This window comes from Rattus norvegicus, chromosome 8, assembly GCF_036323735.1.
Source record: "Rattus norvegicus strain BN/NHsdMcwi chromosome 8, GRCr8, whole genome shotgun sequence".
In the NCBI taxonomy this organism is placed as follows: Eukaryota; Metazoa; Chordata; class Mammalia; order Rodentia; family Muridae; genus Rattus; species Rattus norvegicus.
Genome location: NC_086026.1, coordinates 110,244,379 through 110,265,509, shown reverse-complemented (window position 1 = coordinate 110,265,509; position 21,131 = coordinate 110,244,379). Strand labels below are relative to the sequence as shown.

The 21,131-nt window shown below is 36.1% G+C and overlaps 1 protein-coding gene across 8 annotated transcripts in view; it reads right to left on the bottom strand.

Annotated features, from left to right (window-relative positions):
• Positions 1-21,131, bottom strand: part of Stag1 (STAG1 cohesin complex component) — a 385,686-nt gene that overhangs the window by 178,157 nt on the left and 186,398 nt on the right. For 7 of the 8 annotated variants that reach the window (XM_006243631.3, XM_039081553.2, XM_039081554.2 and 4 more), the window contains 2 exons: positions 14,978-15,129; positions 8,833-8,906 (listed from right to left, as the gene is read on the bottom strand). In XM_006243631.3, the coding sequence (XP_006243693.1) occupies positions 8,833-8,906; positions 14,978-15,129 (226 nt within the window). Of the gene's footprint in view, positions 1-8,832; positions 8,907-14,977; positions 15,130-20,076; positions 20,826-21,131 lie in introns of those variants that run through there. The other variant, XM_063265597.1, reaches the window with a different exon arrangement.

Here is a 21,131-nt window from a genome sequence, read left to right as displayed (position 1 = left end):
AGAAACCAAGATATTCCATGACAAAACCAAATTTACACAATATCTTTCTACAAATCCAGCACTACAAAGGATAATAAAGGGTAAAGCCCAACATAAGGAGGCAAGCTATACCCTAGAAGAAGCAAGAAACTAATCGTCTTGGCAACAAAACAAAGAGAAGAAAAGCACACAAACATAACCTCACATCCAAATATGAATATAACAGGAAGCAATAATCACTATTCCTTAATATCTCTCAACATCCATGGCCTCAACTCCCCAATAAAAAGACATAGATTAACAAACTGGATGCGCAATGAGGACCCTGCATTCTGCTGCCTACAGGAAACACACCTCAGAGACAAAGACAGACACTACCTCAGAGTGAAAGGCTGGAAAACAACTTTCCAAGCAAAGGGTCAGAAGAAGCAAGCTGGAGTAGCCATTCTAATATCAAATAAAATCAATTTTCAATTAAAAGTCATCAAAAAAGATAAGGAAGGACACTTCATATTCATCAAAGGAAAAATCCACCAAGATGAACTCTCAATCCTCATCTTCGGTTGGTTTATATACAAGTGTGCAATTTCTAGGCTTGAAAGTAAAATGATGCTATCTGGTGCTGGATAGAGGAGCCTTATTTTTTATTATGGCAGCTTGCTATTTTTGTAACACGGTGATTTGGTTGAACACAATAAAGTACAGTAGTAACTGATCTCCCCTTCTTCCTGGATGAGTGAGGAGATGATTAAATGTTGATGTCAGCATCCTTGAGCATATTCAGATGAGCTTCTGCTTCTGTTGAAAAGGATGCTGTGTTTGATTGTGGTCCGAAGCTTTGAAGTACTACTTGGCATCTCCTTCCTTGGAGGTCTCACTGTTTAAACATAACAGATTTGATAGCTTGTTGGTAAGGTGAGGTCCAGCTTGTCTCCACTAGGTCATCTTCATGTGAATCCGGTGGTTATACGGTTTTGTTTTAGGGATATTTCATTTTTTTAATAACGGTTTTAGCTGACATTCATGGAGAGAATGAATCCTTAGAACTGTGCCACTAGTGAAAGGAAATCCTGTCTAGAGTATGTTTCTTTACTAAGCTGTGTCACACCATCCTTTGGGCCCTCTGCTGGAAAAGTAGAATCAAGTCTCAAATAATGCCTTTTAAATTGTATCCTCTAGTATTATAGATGTAGGACAGTACTGTATCATACCTCTGTGGATGTAAAATAGCTTGTACCTGATTTATGACACGTAGTAGTGACCGTGCTTTATCAGAGCTGTTTTTAATGATGTTGCTCAGAATGTTTTCTTTCCAGATGATGATTGAGAAGCTAATTTAAAAAAAAAAAAATGGTGCCAGGTACCACAAGAGTAACAGAACTGTGCTGTTTTCTCGGGTTTTGTTTTTTTACTTTTTTTTTTTTTTTTTTAATGGAGTGTGCTGGATGTCTCTACAGTTTTGTTCACATGACTGCAGAACCTGGAAAAGCTGTTGCTGCTGTTGATGCATAACACACTGCTATTATTGGTCTTTTTATATAAATATGAATATATATATACAGATATATAATTTGAATTTTTGGAAACTTTAGCTGTGCTGTCAACTTTGGAAAAAAGTATCCCCGTTTACTGTGTTGAGTTGGCACTGTACAGAAATTAACAGCCATATTGGTCTAGAAATGTTGAACTTAAGTTTTTTCCATTTGTACAGGGGTAACACACTGTATTAAATATGTAAGGTCTTATCTACGTGGGTTTGATTACAAAAACTAATAAAGTATTCTCTAAATTTAAAAAAAAAAGAAATGAATATTCAACAACAACAAAAAAACCCTCTAAAAGCATCAAGACAAAAATCACGAAGTGAGTGTAGGATACTAATAAACTTGAGGACCTCTCAGAAAGGTCATATATAATCAAAAAAGAAAACGATGAACTTGAAGTTCCTAACAGTCAGTAAGCAAGCCATCAGGTGCTCATCAACACCTATATTTTTAATAAAGCTATCATTTAGAAATAAAAGATAACCAAAGCTTGCAAATATTGCAAAATAAAAAAAAAAACTCTACTAGATTGGCTATGAAACCAAAAAGTGAAGTGTTCCCTGACAGGGGAAATAAAAATCATAATTACTATCATGAAAACATATGAACCTAAAAACTTAGAAAAGAGGTGATGAGTGAAAAAGAAAAGTATTATAAATCTAAAAAGGGGTTGGGGATTTAGCTCAGCGGTAGAGTGCTTGCCTGGGATCTTAAAGCCCACACCCATTCCAACACCTATTCCAACAGGGCCATACCTTCTAAAAGTGTCATTCCCTGGGCCGAGCATATACAAACCATCACACATGGTATTAGAAAATCTCGGGGTTGGGGATTTAGCTCAGTGGTAGAGCACTTGCCTAGCAAGCGCAAGGCCCTGGGTTCGGTCCCCAGCTCTGAAAAGAAGAAGAAAAAAAAAAAAAAGAAAAAAAAAACCTAAAAAGGTAGAATAGAGGTGATACATGAAAATGAAAAGGAAATATTATCAATATTATCAGAAGACGAGACAGGAATAAAAGAAAGAATTTTTTTTAAAAGGAAAGAAAACAAATACAATGCAAAACAATCTAATAGCCACCTTAAATAAAAATTGATTAAACTTCCAAGTTAAAGACAAGACTAGCTGAATGTACTAAGCAAACTAAGACTCCTCAAAAATATAATAAGTATGAAAAACAAACCCTAAAGAAGTAAAATCACAAAAACTGAATGTAAAGAATAGAAAGCAACATATCATGACAATAGAAGCTATAACTAATTAATAGTAGCTGTACTGTGATCAGACTAAACAAATAATGAACTAAAAATAATAATGAAAGATGTTCACCTACCAATAATAAAGTGATCAATTCAGTAAGGGAAAAAGTGTCTGCATAACCAATACTACAATATGTAATTGCACAATCACACAAAATGAACACTGTTTAAAGTCAAAGTAGAAACTGATGTAATAATAGCTGAAGACCATGACGTATCGCGTACATCATGGAGATAATACACATCCCTAAGCAAGAGACAACAAAGGCCAAGAAGACCAAAGATTGGCAAAACATTTCTGACGCATCCATCCAATATATATTCTTATCTCTTCAGCTATCAAATAAAACATATGGTAAGTCATAAAACAAGTCAGAGAAAAAAAGAAAACAAGAAACATCAAGTGAACTCATAGCATGTGTCACACCTTGTTAACAATGGGAAATTAAATAACAAGACAAATTTTAAAGTATAAAACCACGAAAATATATAGTTTCAAACAGTGAATGGGGAAGTAAAAAGAAAGTTAAAAAAATATAGAAACAGAAACAATACTTAAAAACCTAGAGTAATATAGAAAAGAGAACAGAAGAAATTTTAACAGTAATAAAAATTATGTAGGAAAATTTACAAGTATCTTACAGAATGAATAAAAACATAAAGCTGCTTAGGTTGGTCATGGTAATTTCAATACCTGACTGGCTAAGGCGGGAGGATTCTGCCAAGTCAGTGACTACCCTGGGTTGAGATTGAAACCAGGCTTCAAACAAAAAGAACAAAAGTTAAAAGGAAGGAAGGAAGGAAGGAAGGAAGGAAGGAAGGGAGGGAGGGAGGGAGGGAGGGAGGGAGGGAGGATGTTCCCAAACCAATGTTGATACAAACAAACAAAACTCTGAGAAGATATAAACTGAGAATTTAAAAACATATCACCCCTATCCCCCAAACCAATGAAAGAAGTTGGGTTTTGGGCTGGAATGCTGGCTCAGCAGTGGAAAAAGAAGGTGGAGCTGAAAGTTTCATAGAGGAAGACAGAGAGATGGAGAAGGGACAGACAGAAGATGGGGGAAGATGATGAACAAAATCCATGTGGTCTAAAATAGCCACAGGTAGCTAGAGATATGACAGAAGGGCAATAGAATAATGTGGGGTACACTTGTCCAATCTAGGTGTGCAGCTTACATCAGTATCAATTGAGTTTTAAATATATCTGGCTGGTAAATTACAAACCTCTGAATTTTTCATTTTTATGGGGATAGGGGTTTAGAGCCAGCAGTAGTCAGTTGGCATGCTAGCCACAGGGGACAGATGGCTTGGGAGTATGAGCAGTTCAGCAACAAGCTAACCACAGGAACCTGGAAGACCATTGCTTGTGGCTCCCAAAGGGGGAGTAGAGACTGTACTAGCACATAGCCAGCTTTAGAGTGGACTGTTTTTAAATAATTACATAAAACAGCACACAACAAATATAGAAAAAAATTAGAATTAAACAAATGACCTAATGAAAGTGACAGAAAGAGTGGTGTGTGTAGAATAATCAGAATGGAAACAGACAAGTTTAAAATGACTAAAGAACATAATTAAAATTCATTATTTTACAAAGTTGGCCTTATGTAGATAAAAATGAAAAAAGTTGCCTTGATTTAAAAAACTTTAATCACTCCAAAGAAAAATCAGGAAGAGGAACACTCCAAACTACAAATGTATTTAAAAAAAAAAAAGTTAAACACACACAAATGTCTCTGAAGAACATAGATGTTAACATTATGTTTGTAAAACACACCCACCTACACATCAGTCAGATGATTTCTTCCTTTACAACAGAGTGGGATTTACATATAACCTGTTCTCTGCTTTCAAGTTCCCAGATGCCCATTTTCTCCTCCTTAAATCTTTTCCTTCCTAGTTTCACAAACTATACCCACAGATTCTTCTCTCCCATTTAGGGTATCTATGTATGCATGCATGTATGTATGTGTTTGTATGTATGCATGTGTATGTGTATATATTATACAAAATGATTTACATATGAGAAACAACAGGCAACTTTTGAGAGTCTAGGTTTGGACTGCTTTGCTGAATGTTTTTCAGCTATGTCCATTTTCCTGCAAATCTCATGACTACTTTTTTGATAGGTTGATAAAGGTCCATTGGCTGGTTACATAGATATGACAACTGCATTATCCATTCATCTAGACCTACACATCAAGGTTCCTTCCATGTCCTTGATATTGTGTATAATGCGCCAAAGAACATGGACATGACTGTGATAGCATACAGATTCGAAAAGCTAAATGAAATATTTGGTGCATTTTATTTATCATTCATTAATAACTTTAGGCTCTTGGCCAAAAGTTAGAGGACTGGAATTTACAGCTTTGCTCTGCCAATTTTTTTTTAGGTTTTTTTTTTTGGAGCTGGGTACCGAACCCAGGGCCTTGCGCTTCCTAGGCAAGCGCTCTACCACTGAGCTAAATCCCCAAACCCTGCTCTGCCAATTTTCCATTCACATCATTGGACCGAAAAAAAAAAAAAAAGGTGGTAAACACAGAGCATTGTCAAAACTTTGACTCTGTATAAATCAGAAGCATGATGGTATATCAGTTCACTTATTGCAGCGTTTGAGGTCCTTGCTTATGTCTAATCAGAAGTATATTTGGATCAATTTATCATTTAAGAGATACAAGATGAAACCTGCAGAAATCACTCATGGCCTCTACTTTCTAACTATGAGAGGGTAGAAGGTTTATCTTCTGGGATTACCTTTACGGAAAATGATTAAGTTGAAACACAATGCATGGATTCTGTGGTGCAGATGAAAGCTAAAGAAGATGTGGTCAAAAAACAAAAACAAAAAACCAGCACCACAAAAGAGGCTGTTGACCACCATTTACAGTATGTAGCTCTCCTTGCAAGAGACACAAATTTCCAATAAGATACAAGAAAATAAGGATTTCAAAAGGCCAGACTCATTGTCTATACCATGTTTCCTAAAAAATAAGCATAGCATTATATAAGAAAGGTAGTATATATATCTTATTATCCATTAAATTTTAATATCAAGGCTTCACATTTTTGTCATTATCATGGGATGCATGAGAACAACATGGTTATACAACATTGCAGGCCCAGCCTCTGCCTTTGGAAGTTCATAATCACAGATAGATGTAAACAGGATTATGGCCAGCTCAAAAGAGATAGTAATTTTATGAATAGGTAAAAACTGCCTACCTGCCAAGTTCAACAAAGGAATAAAAGTATTCTTATTAGAGAATATATAGGAAGTGTTAGAAGGGTTATTAAAGGGAAATAAAAATTCTCCAAATATTAAAATGGAGTAAGTCTGATTAAACAACTTAAAATTTATCTTAATGTCTGTTTGGTGGGGTTGGGGTAGTAGGGGGGGGGGGATCTAGTTCCTAATACTATGTTTAACACTGTGGTGGTTTTAATATGCTTGGCCCAGCGAGTGGCAATATTAAGAGGTATGGCCTTGTTGGAGTGGGTATGGCCTTGTTGGAGTAAGTGTGTCACTGTGAGGTTGGGCTTTGAGACCCTCCTCCAAGATTCCTGGAAGTAAGAGCTCAATTTTTTCCCTTCAGAACAAGATGTAGAACTCTCAACTCCTCCAGCACCATGTCTGCCTGGATTCTGCAATGTTTCTTGTCAGAATAATAATGGACTATACCTCTGAACCTGTAAGTCAGCCCCAATTAAATGATGTCTTTATAATTAAAAAAAAAAAGCTATATGAAGAGGAATGATAAAAGTGGGTCATATAGCAGATCTATTTTAAACTTTTTTCTTTTTGCCTTTTCCTCTTTTCTTTCTGTCCATCCATCCGTCAGTCCATCCATCTTTCCTCTTTTTATTTTTTGAGAGACACCTCTATGGTGGTTTCTATAATGACTGTACTAGTTTACCTTCCCATCAGCAGTGAATAAAATTTCTCATTTACAACATCCTTGCAAGCATTTGTTATTCTCTTCTCTTCATCATTAACTCATTTTGACTTGAGGATGAGGTAAAATCCCAAACTAGCTGCAATTTGTAGTTCCTTAATTGATAAGAATTCTGAAAACTTTAAAAATCATTTTAGGTTACTAGTTTTAAGAATTGTTTGCTCATTATATTAGTGTATTTATTGGTTAGCATCTTTTTCATTTATGTCTAAAGATTTTAAATATCGTTTTTACCCTGCTGGGATTTCTCTGCTGTAATGTCATGTACAGAAAAATTCTTGCTTATACCTGTATCTTTAATAGTTTCTTCTGAGAAGTTTTAAATGGGTTTTGGGGGAGAATTTAGCTGTGACTCACAGCACTGGGGATATAGAACTTGAAGAGACCACCTCCTGTAGCCAGGCAGGAACCCCAGTGGAGTGAAAGGGACACCAACCCATCCACAAAACCTTCGACCCAAACTTATTTATCCTATCTATAAGAAATGCAGACATGGGGGATGGAGCAGAGAGTGAGAACTGTCAACCAATAACCAGCCCAACTTAAGACCGACCCCATGGGCAAGCACCAATCCCTGGCATTAATGCGTGTAGACAGGGTTCTAGCAAGGATGTCCTCTGAGAGGCTCCACCCAGTGGCTGACTCAAACAGATGCAGACACCCACAGCCAAACAGTGGATGCAGCCTGTGGACTACTGAAGAATAGGGGAAAGAATTGCAGAAGAATAAGGAAATAGGAACTCCACAGGAAGACCAACAGAGTCAACTAACCTGAACCCTTGGGGCTCTTAGAGTCTGAATGAAAAACCAAAGAACATACATGGGCTAGATCTAGGCCTCCCCACACCTATGTATCAGAAGTGCAGCTTGGTCTCCATGTGGGTCCTGAACAACTGGGTGGGGGCTATCCCAAAACTGTTGCCTGTATGTGGAATAGGTTCTTTTGGCTGGGCTGCCTTGTCTGACCTCAAGGGGATGAGCATAGCCTTTCAGAGACTAGATGTGCCAGGATGGGGGGATGCCCAAGGAGGTCCCCCACCCATTCAAGAGGAAAAGGGTAGGGGGGACTGGTGACGAATCGTGGGAGGGGGTGAGTGGGAAGAGGGCACTGAGTGGGATGTGAAGTGAATAAAAAATTTTTTTCTATGTTTTATACCATTTGGGGAAGAGGTTGTTATCCCTAGGAAGACAGAGATTAACTTGTGGATGCTGGTTGTCCTTTACCATGTGGGTCTTGGATAAAAGTCAGATATGCAGGCTTAAGTTCAGGTTTTAAATTAAGATTTCTAAAATAAATGTCAATGTTGGATTTTAATACTGTAGCTTAAGAAAGTCATGGTATATAGAAGTCCATACTACCTACCTCTATTTCCATGGGTCTTTTCTAGTGAGTTAATATTCTGTGAAATTTTCACGCAGCATTATACACATATTAAGCATTTCATTGTTCAATCATGAGTCAAGTTTTTGAAAATGATACTTTTATCTTCTGAGTTTGTTTCATATATTGCATATAACTAAGAGAACTACATATATATGCTATATCAATTTATTGTAATGTATTTCTTTAGTTTTGTCTTCCTTGCTTAAAGGATCATCTCAACCAACACATTTTCTACTATATGGGTAACTCTTTGGTCCTTTATTCCTCCCATCTTTGCTCTGGTATTTTAACAAAGACAAGTTGATACTCTGACCATGCAAGATACTATCATAGAAGAAAAGGTAGGACACTAAAATGTATCAAATGTCATGATACTCAATAGTTTATTACTAGGCTATATTAATAATTTTATGATCATATAAATTCATTTTATATCAATGAGAACATAAGTACATAGAGTATCTCCAATAGTGATAAATGTTGAGTTAAAAAGGGTGTTTCAGTAACACCGATGGCAAAATTTCCTCCAAATATTAATTAGTATTTATAGACAAAGCTACCCCCTCCCCCAAAAGGTAAAACTAAATAGAGTTTGACAGCTATATAAACTATGCTATAAATAAGTAAATAGAGTTTACAGCTATATAAACTATGCTATACATAAGCAACAGCTCTTTAGGTTTAAAAATTCTAAATGATTAAAATACCTTACCGGTATCTATGAACAAATATACCCTTAAAAATAGAGTTCATCATATTTTCAATTTCATCTTGATTTTCTTGTAGCTGAAATGAAAAAAGAAAAAAGAGAAAATTGAAATACTGATCATTTTATTTGTAATAATGCCAACTATTTTAAACTACTTGTTATCCTCAATCCTAGTAGTATTCAACCTCTTGCTGACTATAGAACTTAAGTCCCAGATTACTGGTAGAGCTTGTGTAGTTTTGTCACATTGGCTTTGGGCCCTCTCCTTTCTCTCAATACATACCAGATAAAAAAACGACAAGGAGGAGAGGGGAAAAACATTGGTCAACTTTGTATTTCCTTGGAGTAATCTATTTTTGAAATCACTATACATTTCGATACTTCTCTCCAAATAAGTCTTTGGCTTAGTTCTGCCTTTATTACTTCAGGGGTCACCCTGATTTACACGGCATTTCCTCCTTCACAAAGCATCAATTACTACTCCTGTCCGAGTAGTTCATAACTCAATTACGCACAGATCCCAAAATATGAGGGATAATACCATACAGAACTCCTAGATGACACTGCTGTAATCCAGCAACAACACACGAGTATATCACAGAGGTACACATACTGGGCAGCATTACTGATAAGGGTTAAGCTTTAAATTTATTTACTAAGGAAAAGCAACATATCTGCTACTGTAGAACATCTGTGTGATTTTTAATGGCCCATTTTTCATGGAATTTCACTCTCTCTCTCTCTCTCTCTCTCTCTCTCTCTCTCTCTCTCTCTGTTTCATACAACAGTAGTAAAATAATCAGACCAACTCTTGTTTTATGTTGTTACAAGATATATAGAAAAAAATAAGCAGCACAAATGCTTCTCTACATATGAGGTAAATATACCCTGATAAAGCAGTTATAAACTAAAACTATTACAAGTTTTTTGTTTTTTTTTTTTTTATTATTATTAACTTGAGTATTTCTTATATACATTTCGAGTGTTATTCCCTTTCCCAGTTTCCGGGCAAACATCCCCCTCCCCCCTCCCCTTTCTTATCGGTGTTCCCCTCCCCACCCTCCCCCCATTGTCCCCCTCCCCCCAACAGTCTAGTTCACTGGGGGTTCAGTCTTAGCAGGACCCAGGGCTTCCCCTTCCACTGGTGCTCTTACTAGGATATTCATTGCTACCTATGAGGTCAGAGTCCAGGGTCAGTCCATGTATAGTCTTTAGGTAGTGGCTTAGTCCCTGGAAGCTCTGGTTGCTTGGCATTTTGTACATATGGGGTCTCGAAACTTTAGCCGGATCAACTTTAAAATGCTTGGTAATACTAGCTTTGGCCTCTTGTATCAATAATCTAAAGGAAAGCTTATTTTATAACATAACATTGAACATTCCATATCAATAAAAGGATATTTTACAGATATGATTGAATGTAAGAATAGGAAACATAGAATCTAAAAAGGAGAAAAGAAGTGCTGAGAACATACAATATTGTGCATGCTATGAAGACTGTGGCTAACTACTAGCTGCTTCTTCCCCACAATACAATTGGTATACTATACTACTATATACTGCAATTCTGGGAAAGGATCAAAATTTAAAATACAGTGTTTATCATAAAATGTTCACTGCTTGCAAACTTTCAGACAACAACCAGATGATGTAAATAAATATAACAAATATTCAAATGATTGAACTTACTGTAAGTGTGAGATATACTTATAATGAATTTTATAATACAAAAACTAATTCATTGGGGCTATACATTCCAGCCAGCATGACTTAATGAAGCCATTTCTAATATACTTCCAAAATATTTAAAATATGGTTTATGTTAAGAAAAATATGTAAAAATCTACTTTAAGTGGAAATCGTAATCTCTGTATTTTAGAGTGTGATCTAATCTGGAAACAGGATCATAGCAATTGAAATTCCTCTCAAAATGTATTTATATGTATGTATGCCTATGTGTATGCATGTGCACAAACACACATTATGAAGCACATATGTGCAGGGTCCCTCAGAGGTCAGAAGACATGTCTGATTCTCCTTAAGCTGGAGATATGGGTTAACGCAAGTCAACAAGCACGTGCTGGAAAATGAACCCCATTCTTGAAAGTACCTGTAAACTGTTAAGCCATTTCTCCAGCCACAACACAAAAATTTTGAAGACAGGAAAATAATATAATAGAGTGGTTACTGAACTACATATGATGTATCTCTTCAGGAAACCAACAAATTTGGAGACAGATGAATACACAGGAAGACCATCATGTATAGAATGCAGTTATCTTGTAAACCCAAATGTCAGAAGCTACAAGAAGCCTAGAGTCAATCCTTCCCTCAGTATGTTCAGAAAGCATGACAGCAATTGCATCCAGATACAGGACTGAGAGCAACCAATGATATTTAACCTAGATTGTTAAACACTGAGGTGTGGGCCACTTTGGATTTTAGTAAATAAGATGTAAAGATGTGACAGTTAATGCACATCCAGAGAGAGTTAGACTGAAGATTCTGACTTAATGGTTTAGTCTATCGACAAATTAAAATTTTCAAAAGAATTAGAGGAAAAGAATAGAACTGTAGAAAGTGGAACATATCGTGTAAAGTGGGTCATCTTGGCCAAAGACTTTGAAAATATTGTGACTTTTGTGCCTTTATGTAATTTCTGTCTGCTCCCATGGCAGAACCACAGACAAACCAAGATTCTGCCAAGCTTGGACAAAAACCTGCAAAATCCAGAGGCAAAACCACTAGTCTTTCTTCCTTAAATGTATTTCTCTGAAGTATGTAAAGGTAATTAAAAGGTCTATTTGAAAACTAGAACCAGAAGAGAGAGGTTATTTTTATTACTTCTTGACCATGAATTTGGAAAACTTTGGAGATGTGACTTAGTAAAGCTCGAGTATGCGGTGAAGAGAGAATGATGCAAAATTCCATTGAGATATTTGATTGATGAAAATGACAAAATGTAAATGAATGGGGTGGGGCTGTGTTCATGAGTTTCACATTAAAATAAGGAGTACACAGGAAATTGAACCAATGGATCATGGTATATTTCGGCAAAGAATCTATCACCACTTTATACTGAGACGTTGTTAAAGGAGATGTATAAAGATGGCAGACTTGTCTGAAGAAGAAAACGAGGATGGCATAGTGGTGTGTAGTTTTTACTGAATTCTTTTAGCTAAGGTTACAACGGGAAACTAGAGCAAAATCCAGACCAGAATTTAAAAATAGGCTGCCTGCTCCTGCTTTCATAATGCTAGCCACAAACCCAATACAGTAGACCTGGTTTTCCTTAGAGTAAAAATCCAAAATGAAGAGTCTAAATAAATCTATTTTTTTCTGTGTGCTGATAAAAAAATCTGAAAATCACACAGCTCAATCATTTCCTTTAGGCAACTGAGTTTGTTATAATAGTTCTGAAAAGCAATTATGGTTCAGTACAGTACAGAACAACAGAACTAGATTCTTCAGTTGCTGATCACAACCCCATGGAGGTCTGCATAACTAAATTTGGGGTAAGGAAAAAGCTAGCAACAGTAAAATGCTTTTAAAACTTCAAAGATCAAAAATAAAAATAAAAAATGTATTGAATCCAAGTTGTTTCTTTCTGGCAGTTCTTGTCCATGCTTTACCATAAGATTTTATGGCACTTGCTCTTCTAAATATAAAATATTTCCATTTTTCAAAGCATTATGTGTGGGCGTCTGAAAGAAAATGGCACCCATATGCCCATAGGGAATGGCATTATTGGGAGATTTGGCCTTGATGGAATAGGTGCTGCCTTGTTGGAGTAAAGATGTCACTGAGGCTTTGAGGTTTCAATAGCTCAAGCCAGGCAGAGGGTCACTCTCTTCCTGTTGCCTGCCAATGTAGATGTACAACTCTTAGCAACCTCTCTAGCACCATGGCTGCCCCCCCCCCATGCTGCCATGTTCCCTGCTATGATGATAATGCTCTAAACTTCTGAATCTGTAAGCCATCTCCAATTAAATGTATTCTTTTGTAAGATTAGCCATGGTATTTCTTTACAGCAATAGATACCCTAAGACAACATGCTACATAATACCAAGGAATCCTACCTCAAACGTCCTGGCAGTGTTTCTACTGTACATATAATGACTGGTGTTTCTTATAGACAATAATAGCATAATTATGAAAACCAAACACTGGGGTTGGGGATTTAGCTCAGTGGTAGAGCGCTTGCCTAGCAAGCGCAAGGCCCTGTGTTCAGTCCCCAGCTCCGAAAAAAAAGAAAAAGAAAACCAAACACTTTTAATAGTTTCCTAGTATCAGTCTTTAATATCCATCAAATTATTGTATCTTTAAATTATACATTAAGATATTTAATTTTAAAAATTGATTTGACCTTCAGAATTGGGTCTCTTAAAAATTATTTCATAAAAATAGGCACAGTGGCACACACCTTTGATCCCAGCACTTGGGAGGCAGAAGAAGGGGGATCTTGAGTTCCAGGTCAGCCTGGACTACATATTCAGTTCAAGGACAACCAGGGCTACATAGAGAAACCCTGTCTTGAAAAAACTATCCAAACAAAAAACCAAATACCTGTTCCATGAATTTTGGCACTAAACAAAGAAAGAACTTCCTGTAGATTTTGAAGTGGTTCTAACATACGCCTGTTTTGTAGTAGGTACTCATTCATGTATAGGTGCATTCCAGTATTAACAATGACAAGATCTGAACAGTGATAACTCTAAAAGATACTTTTATGCTCTGTATATCAAATACTTTAGCTTAAATTTAATTCTTTTTGTGTTGTGCATGTTTATGTATGGGTGAAATATGTGGGCAATATATTTATTTGTGTACATATAGGTGGAGACCAGGGCTCCTTATTCTGCTGTATCCCTCAATCGTGTCTCTACTCTTTTTCTTCAGACAGGGTCTCTTACTGAACCTGGAGTCACAGACTTAGCCAACCTGAAAAGCAACAATTCCCAGGGACTGTCCTGTCTCCAGCTCCTTGGTGCTAGGATTGCAGTAGAGTGCTAAGTCCAGCATTTTTATGGGGAAATGTGAATCTAAACTCAGGTCCTCGTGGTCGTACAATAAGCACCAATCATCGAACTAGTCATTCCCATAGAAGCTAGATTAAGTTTGTTAGGTAAAATTAAATTAGTATACAGGTTTCCTTAGTTCACGACACTGAATTCATCATTAATATATAATAAATTTAAATGCAGATAAAACATTTCAAGTTTTTGCTTTCTATTGCTTGTTTAATCTCATATGTATACACATATACTTATTCTATGAAAGTGTAACATTTTTAAGTTAAAAGATTTGGTAATACAAACCAAAACTTTTAATTCCAGTAAGTTTTAAAAAAAGTATTCTGTAAAAGACAACAAGCATTTGAGAATTCAACTCCTTCCAGTTTCTATGAGCACTGCACATATATGCTGTATAAATATTCTGTTCAGGCAACACCTTTACCCATAAAATGAAAAGAAATGAATGTAAAAAAATAAAATAAAACAGCCATGTAAAAACGTTTTTATCACATCTACACAAATCAGCTGTCGAACCTAAAGTAAGAGCTAGAAGCTCTCCGAGCGTTTGATTACTTATTGCATGTAAACTCCTGGACTGGATTCCCGCGCACTGAGAAAGGGGGAGTGTATAGTGACACCAATCTTAGAGTGTTGCTTTATACATCAAATAAACACAGACACTTTCTTCTATAAATCTATTTTTGCTGTCTCCCAGATGAGATTTTATTATTTCATGCACTTTTGAGCCAGTAACGTCAAATGACTGACTTGCCTAACCCTGTGATAACCTTTTACTAAAATAAGTTTGCATATGGTTCCGTACTCACTGGTGATTGTTTCAATTTTATTTAAAACTTGAAGACAAAGTAATTTGAAGCTAAATCTTATGAATGTAAGACTTATTTTCTATTGTCCCATCTACACACCTCAGGTTTCATGTACCCCAGGCTAACCTGAAACTTTGTATGCAGCCAAGGCTGGTCTTGAACTGACTCTTCTACCTGCCTTCCCAAGTACGAAGATTATGGAATCAAGCTACCATAGCGAACTTTAAAAATGTCCTTTTTACAAAAAACAGTAGAAACCATTATATTTACCAAACATTTCCAAACTATAAAAATTACCACAAAACTTACCTCTTTACGTTTCTGAAGTAGTAACTCCAGCCTTTCATTGGCTCTCTTCCCAATCATTTTATTTCTCTCGGCTTCGTATTGCCTCTGTGTATTATCCTGATGAATACTGAGGTTTAAGGCAACATTCACCAGAGCAGTCATCAGCTTCATTGCTATAAAATAAAGAACAAATACAATATTCACTAATGAAACAAGTTTTTTAGATAACAGATGGAATGTTAAAGCAAGAGAAGAGGGGTTGGGGATTTAGCTCAGTGGTAGAGAGCTTGCCTAGAAAGCGCAAGGCCCTGGGTTCGGTCCCCAGCTCCGAAGAAAAAGAAAAAAAAAAAAAAAAAGAAAAAAGAAAAAAGAAAAGCAAGAGAGGAAGAAAAAACCTGTTCAATAACCCAACCATAATCTCAGTTGCAAAATAATTTTTGCCACTTAAATGTCTTATCCAATGAGCATAAACATATATGCCAAGGAATATTGCAAAATTCTTACAGTCATTGTTTTTAGTTTAAGAACACTGCCCGAATGTCTAGAGGACCTAGGTTTGATTGCTGATATTTATATGGTAGTTCCCAGGTATCTATAACTCCAGTCTTCTTCTGACCTCTGTGAACATCAGGCACACAGACAGTTACACTAACAAACATTTACACATAAAATAATTTAAAGAAGTAAGAGGTCAGATCTAATCTACCAGCACAAAAGACAGAAGTAACACCAATGCCTTGCCTACATTCACAAATTAATTAGGTCTAATCTCTGTGTCTACCACGACCTAGGCTACAAACGCATCCTTTATACCTTTGCTGAGTTGAATTAAAGTTCCTGAAATATTTACCATCACCACATGAACTTAACACACAAAAGAGGCTCCTGCCTGCACTCTCACCTAAGAGCCGTACAACGTCAACATTAGGAAAGTACTTCCAAGGTTGCCATAAAACTAAAAACAAGAATGACTTTAAAGAATTTTGCAATCTCCCTTGAAATATGTGTACGCATATACACAACGGTGTGTTTCCCTACACACCCTTGCTTTGAAAAACCTGAAAAAAGCCTTCCTACATTTAAGCCAGCTAGTTACAGGTTACCAGTGACTGATACAGCCCTTAAACAAAAATGCAAAACAAAAATACTGAAACAAACTTAAGTTAATGACCATTTATTTATAAAGTCATTTAATAAAAGCTTAGATACAATATTTTGACTATTCCTGTATTTCAAACTACAAGCTGGTGATCTTACAGCTGCATGCAAATCAGTGCACATTTGACTGTATGGCGACCGGAAGTAAAGTACTGTGAAAATAATCTGTATGAGAAAGAGTATCTCAGGTTAGGTTATTCAAGCTCACCAAATGTAGGATGGCACCAGTTTATCAACTTGGCTGAGTATACAAACCTCTATACTTATAAAGCAAAATGACGAACTTAGACCCAAGTCTGTCATTACATAATGACTTCTTCTTAGCCCAGATAAACAATAAAATATTCAAAATATTAAAACAAACAAAAATCACAAAATGACCGATAGATACAGTCTCTCCAGGCATTATCAGATATTGGATAGAGGGGTGTGCTCTTTATGGTAAAGTATGTCTCTGCCCATACAATTAATTACTATTCAATCTAACCAGGACTTTCCACTCATTTCCAATTTTACATGACAACCACAATATGGGTCTCACTCTGTTTAATAAGCACACAGAAATTATTGCTATTAAGCACAATTATTTTAGTCTTGCTGTTACTAGATGAATTCAGCCTTAAAAATATGACATGTGCTTTCAAATACCCTCTTATGTCAAAAAGATTCAGTCACCTTCAAAATTTAAGTGTTGCAACAGAATAATTACCGTTCCTCACAGTACTATTCAGACACAAAAGATCTATTGTTAAGCTTATTTTAAGAAAAAAGTTGATCACTGCTTGTCCTTTTCACTAAGAATAAGCATATTATTAAAAAGTAAAAAGTACTTTGAAATTAATACCAATCTCATAGTCTTATCATTTCATGTCTATTGAATGTCATAATAAAAACGGCACATCTTATTTTCTTGAAATTCATTTTATAGCACTATAAAACTTACTATAAAGTGACAGACTGATAACTGTTTTTAATAGATAGTGTCACATGTTTCTCTCATAATGTGCTACCAGTGGCGCAACCCTACAGAACTACTTTATCATCAAGTAGAGGCTATAAAATGGCAAATCCAAATAAGCATTAACCTTTACAATCTGATTATCTGGAGTATTCTGCTATAGTACTGGAAAGGTGAGCAACACATAAAATTAATGTCAAGACTCTGAGAACTCTGCTGATAATGTATTCCCAATAACATGTGAATGCTTAGAAAATAGTTTGTAAAAGTATCATGAGCAAGATAGAGACAGCTTAAGAATATCATTAATAGCAATTTTGGCACAGACTCAGAGCAGACAGAAAGCTGATAGATATGACGTGGAAGTGAGCAGGTGGGAGTGGGTGGGAGGGAATGAGAGCATCTTCACAGAAGCAGGGGAACGGGAAGGGGGGTGGTGAGACAGGGGTGAACGGGGATAACATATGAAATGTAAATACATAAAATATACAATAAAAATTAATTAATTAATTTAAAAAAGGAATGTGAACATGAAACACTGTTGTTGATAAGGTTTCTGATAAAGATGGAGAATCTTATGGGGACTGACTTAGAGGCCATTATGGTTTGACCATGGAAGAACTTTGCTGCATTTTGCCTATGTCCTGAGACTGTTGACAGGTGAAACTTAAAATATAACAGAGTAGAGTATGTGTTTGAGAAAATTCAAGCAGAAAAGCACAGTCTGGCTGGACAATTTAGGAAAGTATATAGTAAAAATAAGATTCAAAAAATACGTAGAAAAGAAAATATTGGGAAAACCTACGATGTGGCCAGAAAAGGATAGGAAAAAAAAAAAAGGTGTTGCCAAAGGTGATGAAGTTATCAGTGGCAACAAGAAGCCCAGTGCCAACATCAGAACAGTAAGTGTGCTTCAGAGGGTCTCAGTAATCAGCAATGGGCTTAGAGAAAAGAAATAAAAGCGTTTCAAAAACACTTCCGGGAGAATCCTTAGGAAAAGAAATTGCTGAGGTTTCCAGTCTCTAGACAGGTCTAAAGGACTATTTTCCCGGAAGACAATTTACTTTGTTCAGTTCACAAGGAACCTGGTAACTAATACCCAAGATTTAGGAAATGGCAACAGTATTCATGTAAAGTGGGATCTGTAGGCATGTGAAACACCACAATTATGGGATCATAAAGATTTCATGTAAATTTCAAAGAAAGTCTGGTAAGTTAAGCAACAATGCTGCAAGAGCCAAGCCTTTGCAGGAGACTTGACAGAGAGGAGCATGAAGATGATTGTAAACTACAAAGGGAAGCTTCACTGACGTGAACCTGCCAAGGGAAGCTACAGCACAGCTTTAGAACGCAATGGATGCCTTACTGATTTTCACTTTTTCTATGTTCTGATTCTTCCTTTCTTTTCCTTATTGCATTCACTGTAAATGGGAATGCTTACTCTAAGCATTATATACTGGGAGCATGTAACCTTTTCTTTTTACTTTGTTATTCAAAGTATTGCCTCCAAGTCTGATCTGACTGTTGGACATCACAGGGCAAAGAACGTGGTGGTGACTTAAAGAACACTAAGTCTGAACAAGCATTAACAACAACATGACTAAGTGGCTAAGGCCTACAGCTACACAGCTGAGGTCAAGAGCCATCTAGAAAGGCTAAAAGCATACAAGTGATGGTCTGAAGATGACACATCAGACTGCATGGTCTGCAATGGATAATTCTTAATTGCAAGGCTTTCAGAAATCTCATTTCACAATAGATTTTTGCAGCTAATATGTGTTTCTTGTCATTATTAAATTAATATAATATTCCCTGGTCATTAGCCCACCTTATTGGGCAGATTTTCTGCAGATTAACAAAAATCAACTCTTTTATAGTCAATGCTATGTAAACAAATAGATGATTCTTAGTTCCTAATGGTGATTCTATATAATTCCTAATTTCTATTAGTAATTATTGAGCAATTTATAGAGAGGGCTGCAATTAAGGCCCTGCAAGTCTTCGTGTGTGACATCTATTTGCACTAGGATAGAAAACAGTCATGAAACAGATTTATGATTAAGGAAAACATTCCTTTTAGGCTAGTTGTAAAACCATTATTTAATAGCTAAAGACCATCAACTGGAAATGAACAGTTTGTTGTAGGTGTAAGAATGGAAGATAAAGTATTAACTGGGATTACCTAGAGAAAACTTCAATACTAATGAGAAACTAGAGAGATGATTTACCTCTTGGCATATTGTGTTAACTTAGACATAAGAATTATAGTTTATAACTTTTAATGAACAATTGAGCAATAATGGTAGATAATATACCTAGATTAATGGTAGATTAATCTACCTAGTGGTAGATAATGTTTATTTAGATAACTACTGTTGGTATCAGGAATTGCCACTAGCAGCTACACTGGTTGGCCACTATTGCCATGGCAACGGCCATACATTCCTAGAAGACCTTTTGGCTCAATTCACACCTCCACCTGGGAACATTTACACCATATTCCAAATACAAGGTAGACACCTTCTGCCCTCTGCTCTCCCCTCTCTGCTCTTTTCTCTTCTTTCTCTTGCCCCTTCCCCTGTCTCGTTCCCCCATTAAAATCTCACCATGTGGAAGCGTGTTGGTGTGGGCTTGGTATGCTCTTTCCCCACGGGTGTGGCCAATACCTGATATTATTAACAACTGATATCTGATATTAATAACAACAACTAGTCTTAATGGGAACGCATGTAAACATCTCTATTATAATTCCTTATTTAACTAATTATTTGAATTTATGTTTGAACTTGTTTTGAAGTTTCAAAACTTATTGTGAAGTTTTGAAAAAAGATGCATGTGATCATATACCCTGAAAAGTATATGCACTGAGAACCAGAACAATAATGAGTCAGGCTTTTCTTAAGATCAATAGAAAGTTAGTCAACCCTGTCCATGCCAGCCTCCCCACCCCCCATAGAAATAAAGATTAGAGTAGATTTTCAAAGTGTTTGTTTCTTTCTCTGACCTTCTCTAGATTGCAAGGAGTCAAAAACTCTCAGTTTTGGGGCTCAGGGACAGGAAGGACCTGTGAGAAAAGATCAAAGAACCTCTTTACTTAAGCCCCCCTCCTCCAGTTTAACAATTGAGTGTTAATTGCCAGAAGGTTTAGGCATGTTCTGGCCTCAAAATAACTTGGATTCAAACCAGTAAACATTATCATATTAAGCAACTTTTACTCTCACAAAACCAGGTCACTCCCCGCATCCCTGTGGGTGCTTCACCCCCTCGGTTACCTTCCAGAGAGAATCCATGCTCAGGGTAGGTTCCCTAAAAGCTGATGTCCGATAAATAAAAATTATTTGAAAATGGAAATACTTGGATTTTTATGATAAAGACACTGATAATACTTTAAATATATGAAGATTACATAAAAATAAAATCTTATGGTAAGTTTGAGAATTACAAATGGGACTTAAGTAATCCCTGTTATGTTGTAAAATTCCAATTAAAACACCAGGGAGGAAAATGATTTTCATCTTCCATGAATCCACAAACTAAATGCAACCCTAAATTGCAAACATATTACTACAAAACATAACATAGCAGGATGCTGAACATAGACCATTCACGACAACTCAATGATTAGAAAAAGCATGGCAATTAAACCTAGAATAAGAAAAGATATTTTGCTTTGTGTAATCCAGAAATATTCAACAAGATTTTAGTTCAGTAAGAGGTAGAGAGAGCCAAACTATGTTACAAAAATGTTCAATTGAGATATCTACTTAAAATACAAATCAGCATACTTAAGGTTAAAAACAAAAACTATTCTGAAATGGAAATTAAAATAAGTATAAAGGGGCGGTATCCTTAAAGATAATTAAGAGTACATAGTGTATAACTGCTAAAAATCAGTTCTAACTTAATAAAAAGCTTTCCAAAAGTATTTATCTCCAACAAAGAAAAATTTACATAACTGTGGGACTTCTAGACCTGAACAGTGAAGTATTGAAAACTTTTATATAGGTGTGTTCTAGTATACGTGAAATGTAAGACAAAAGACATAGACTGTCAATAGAG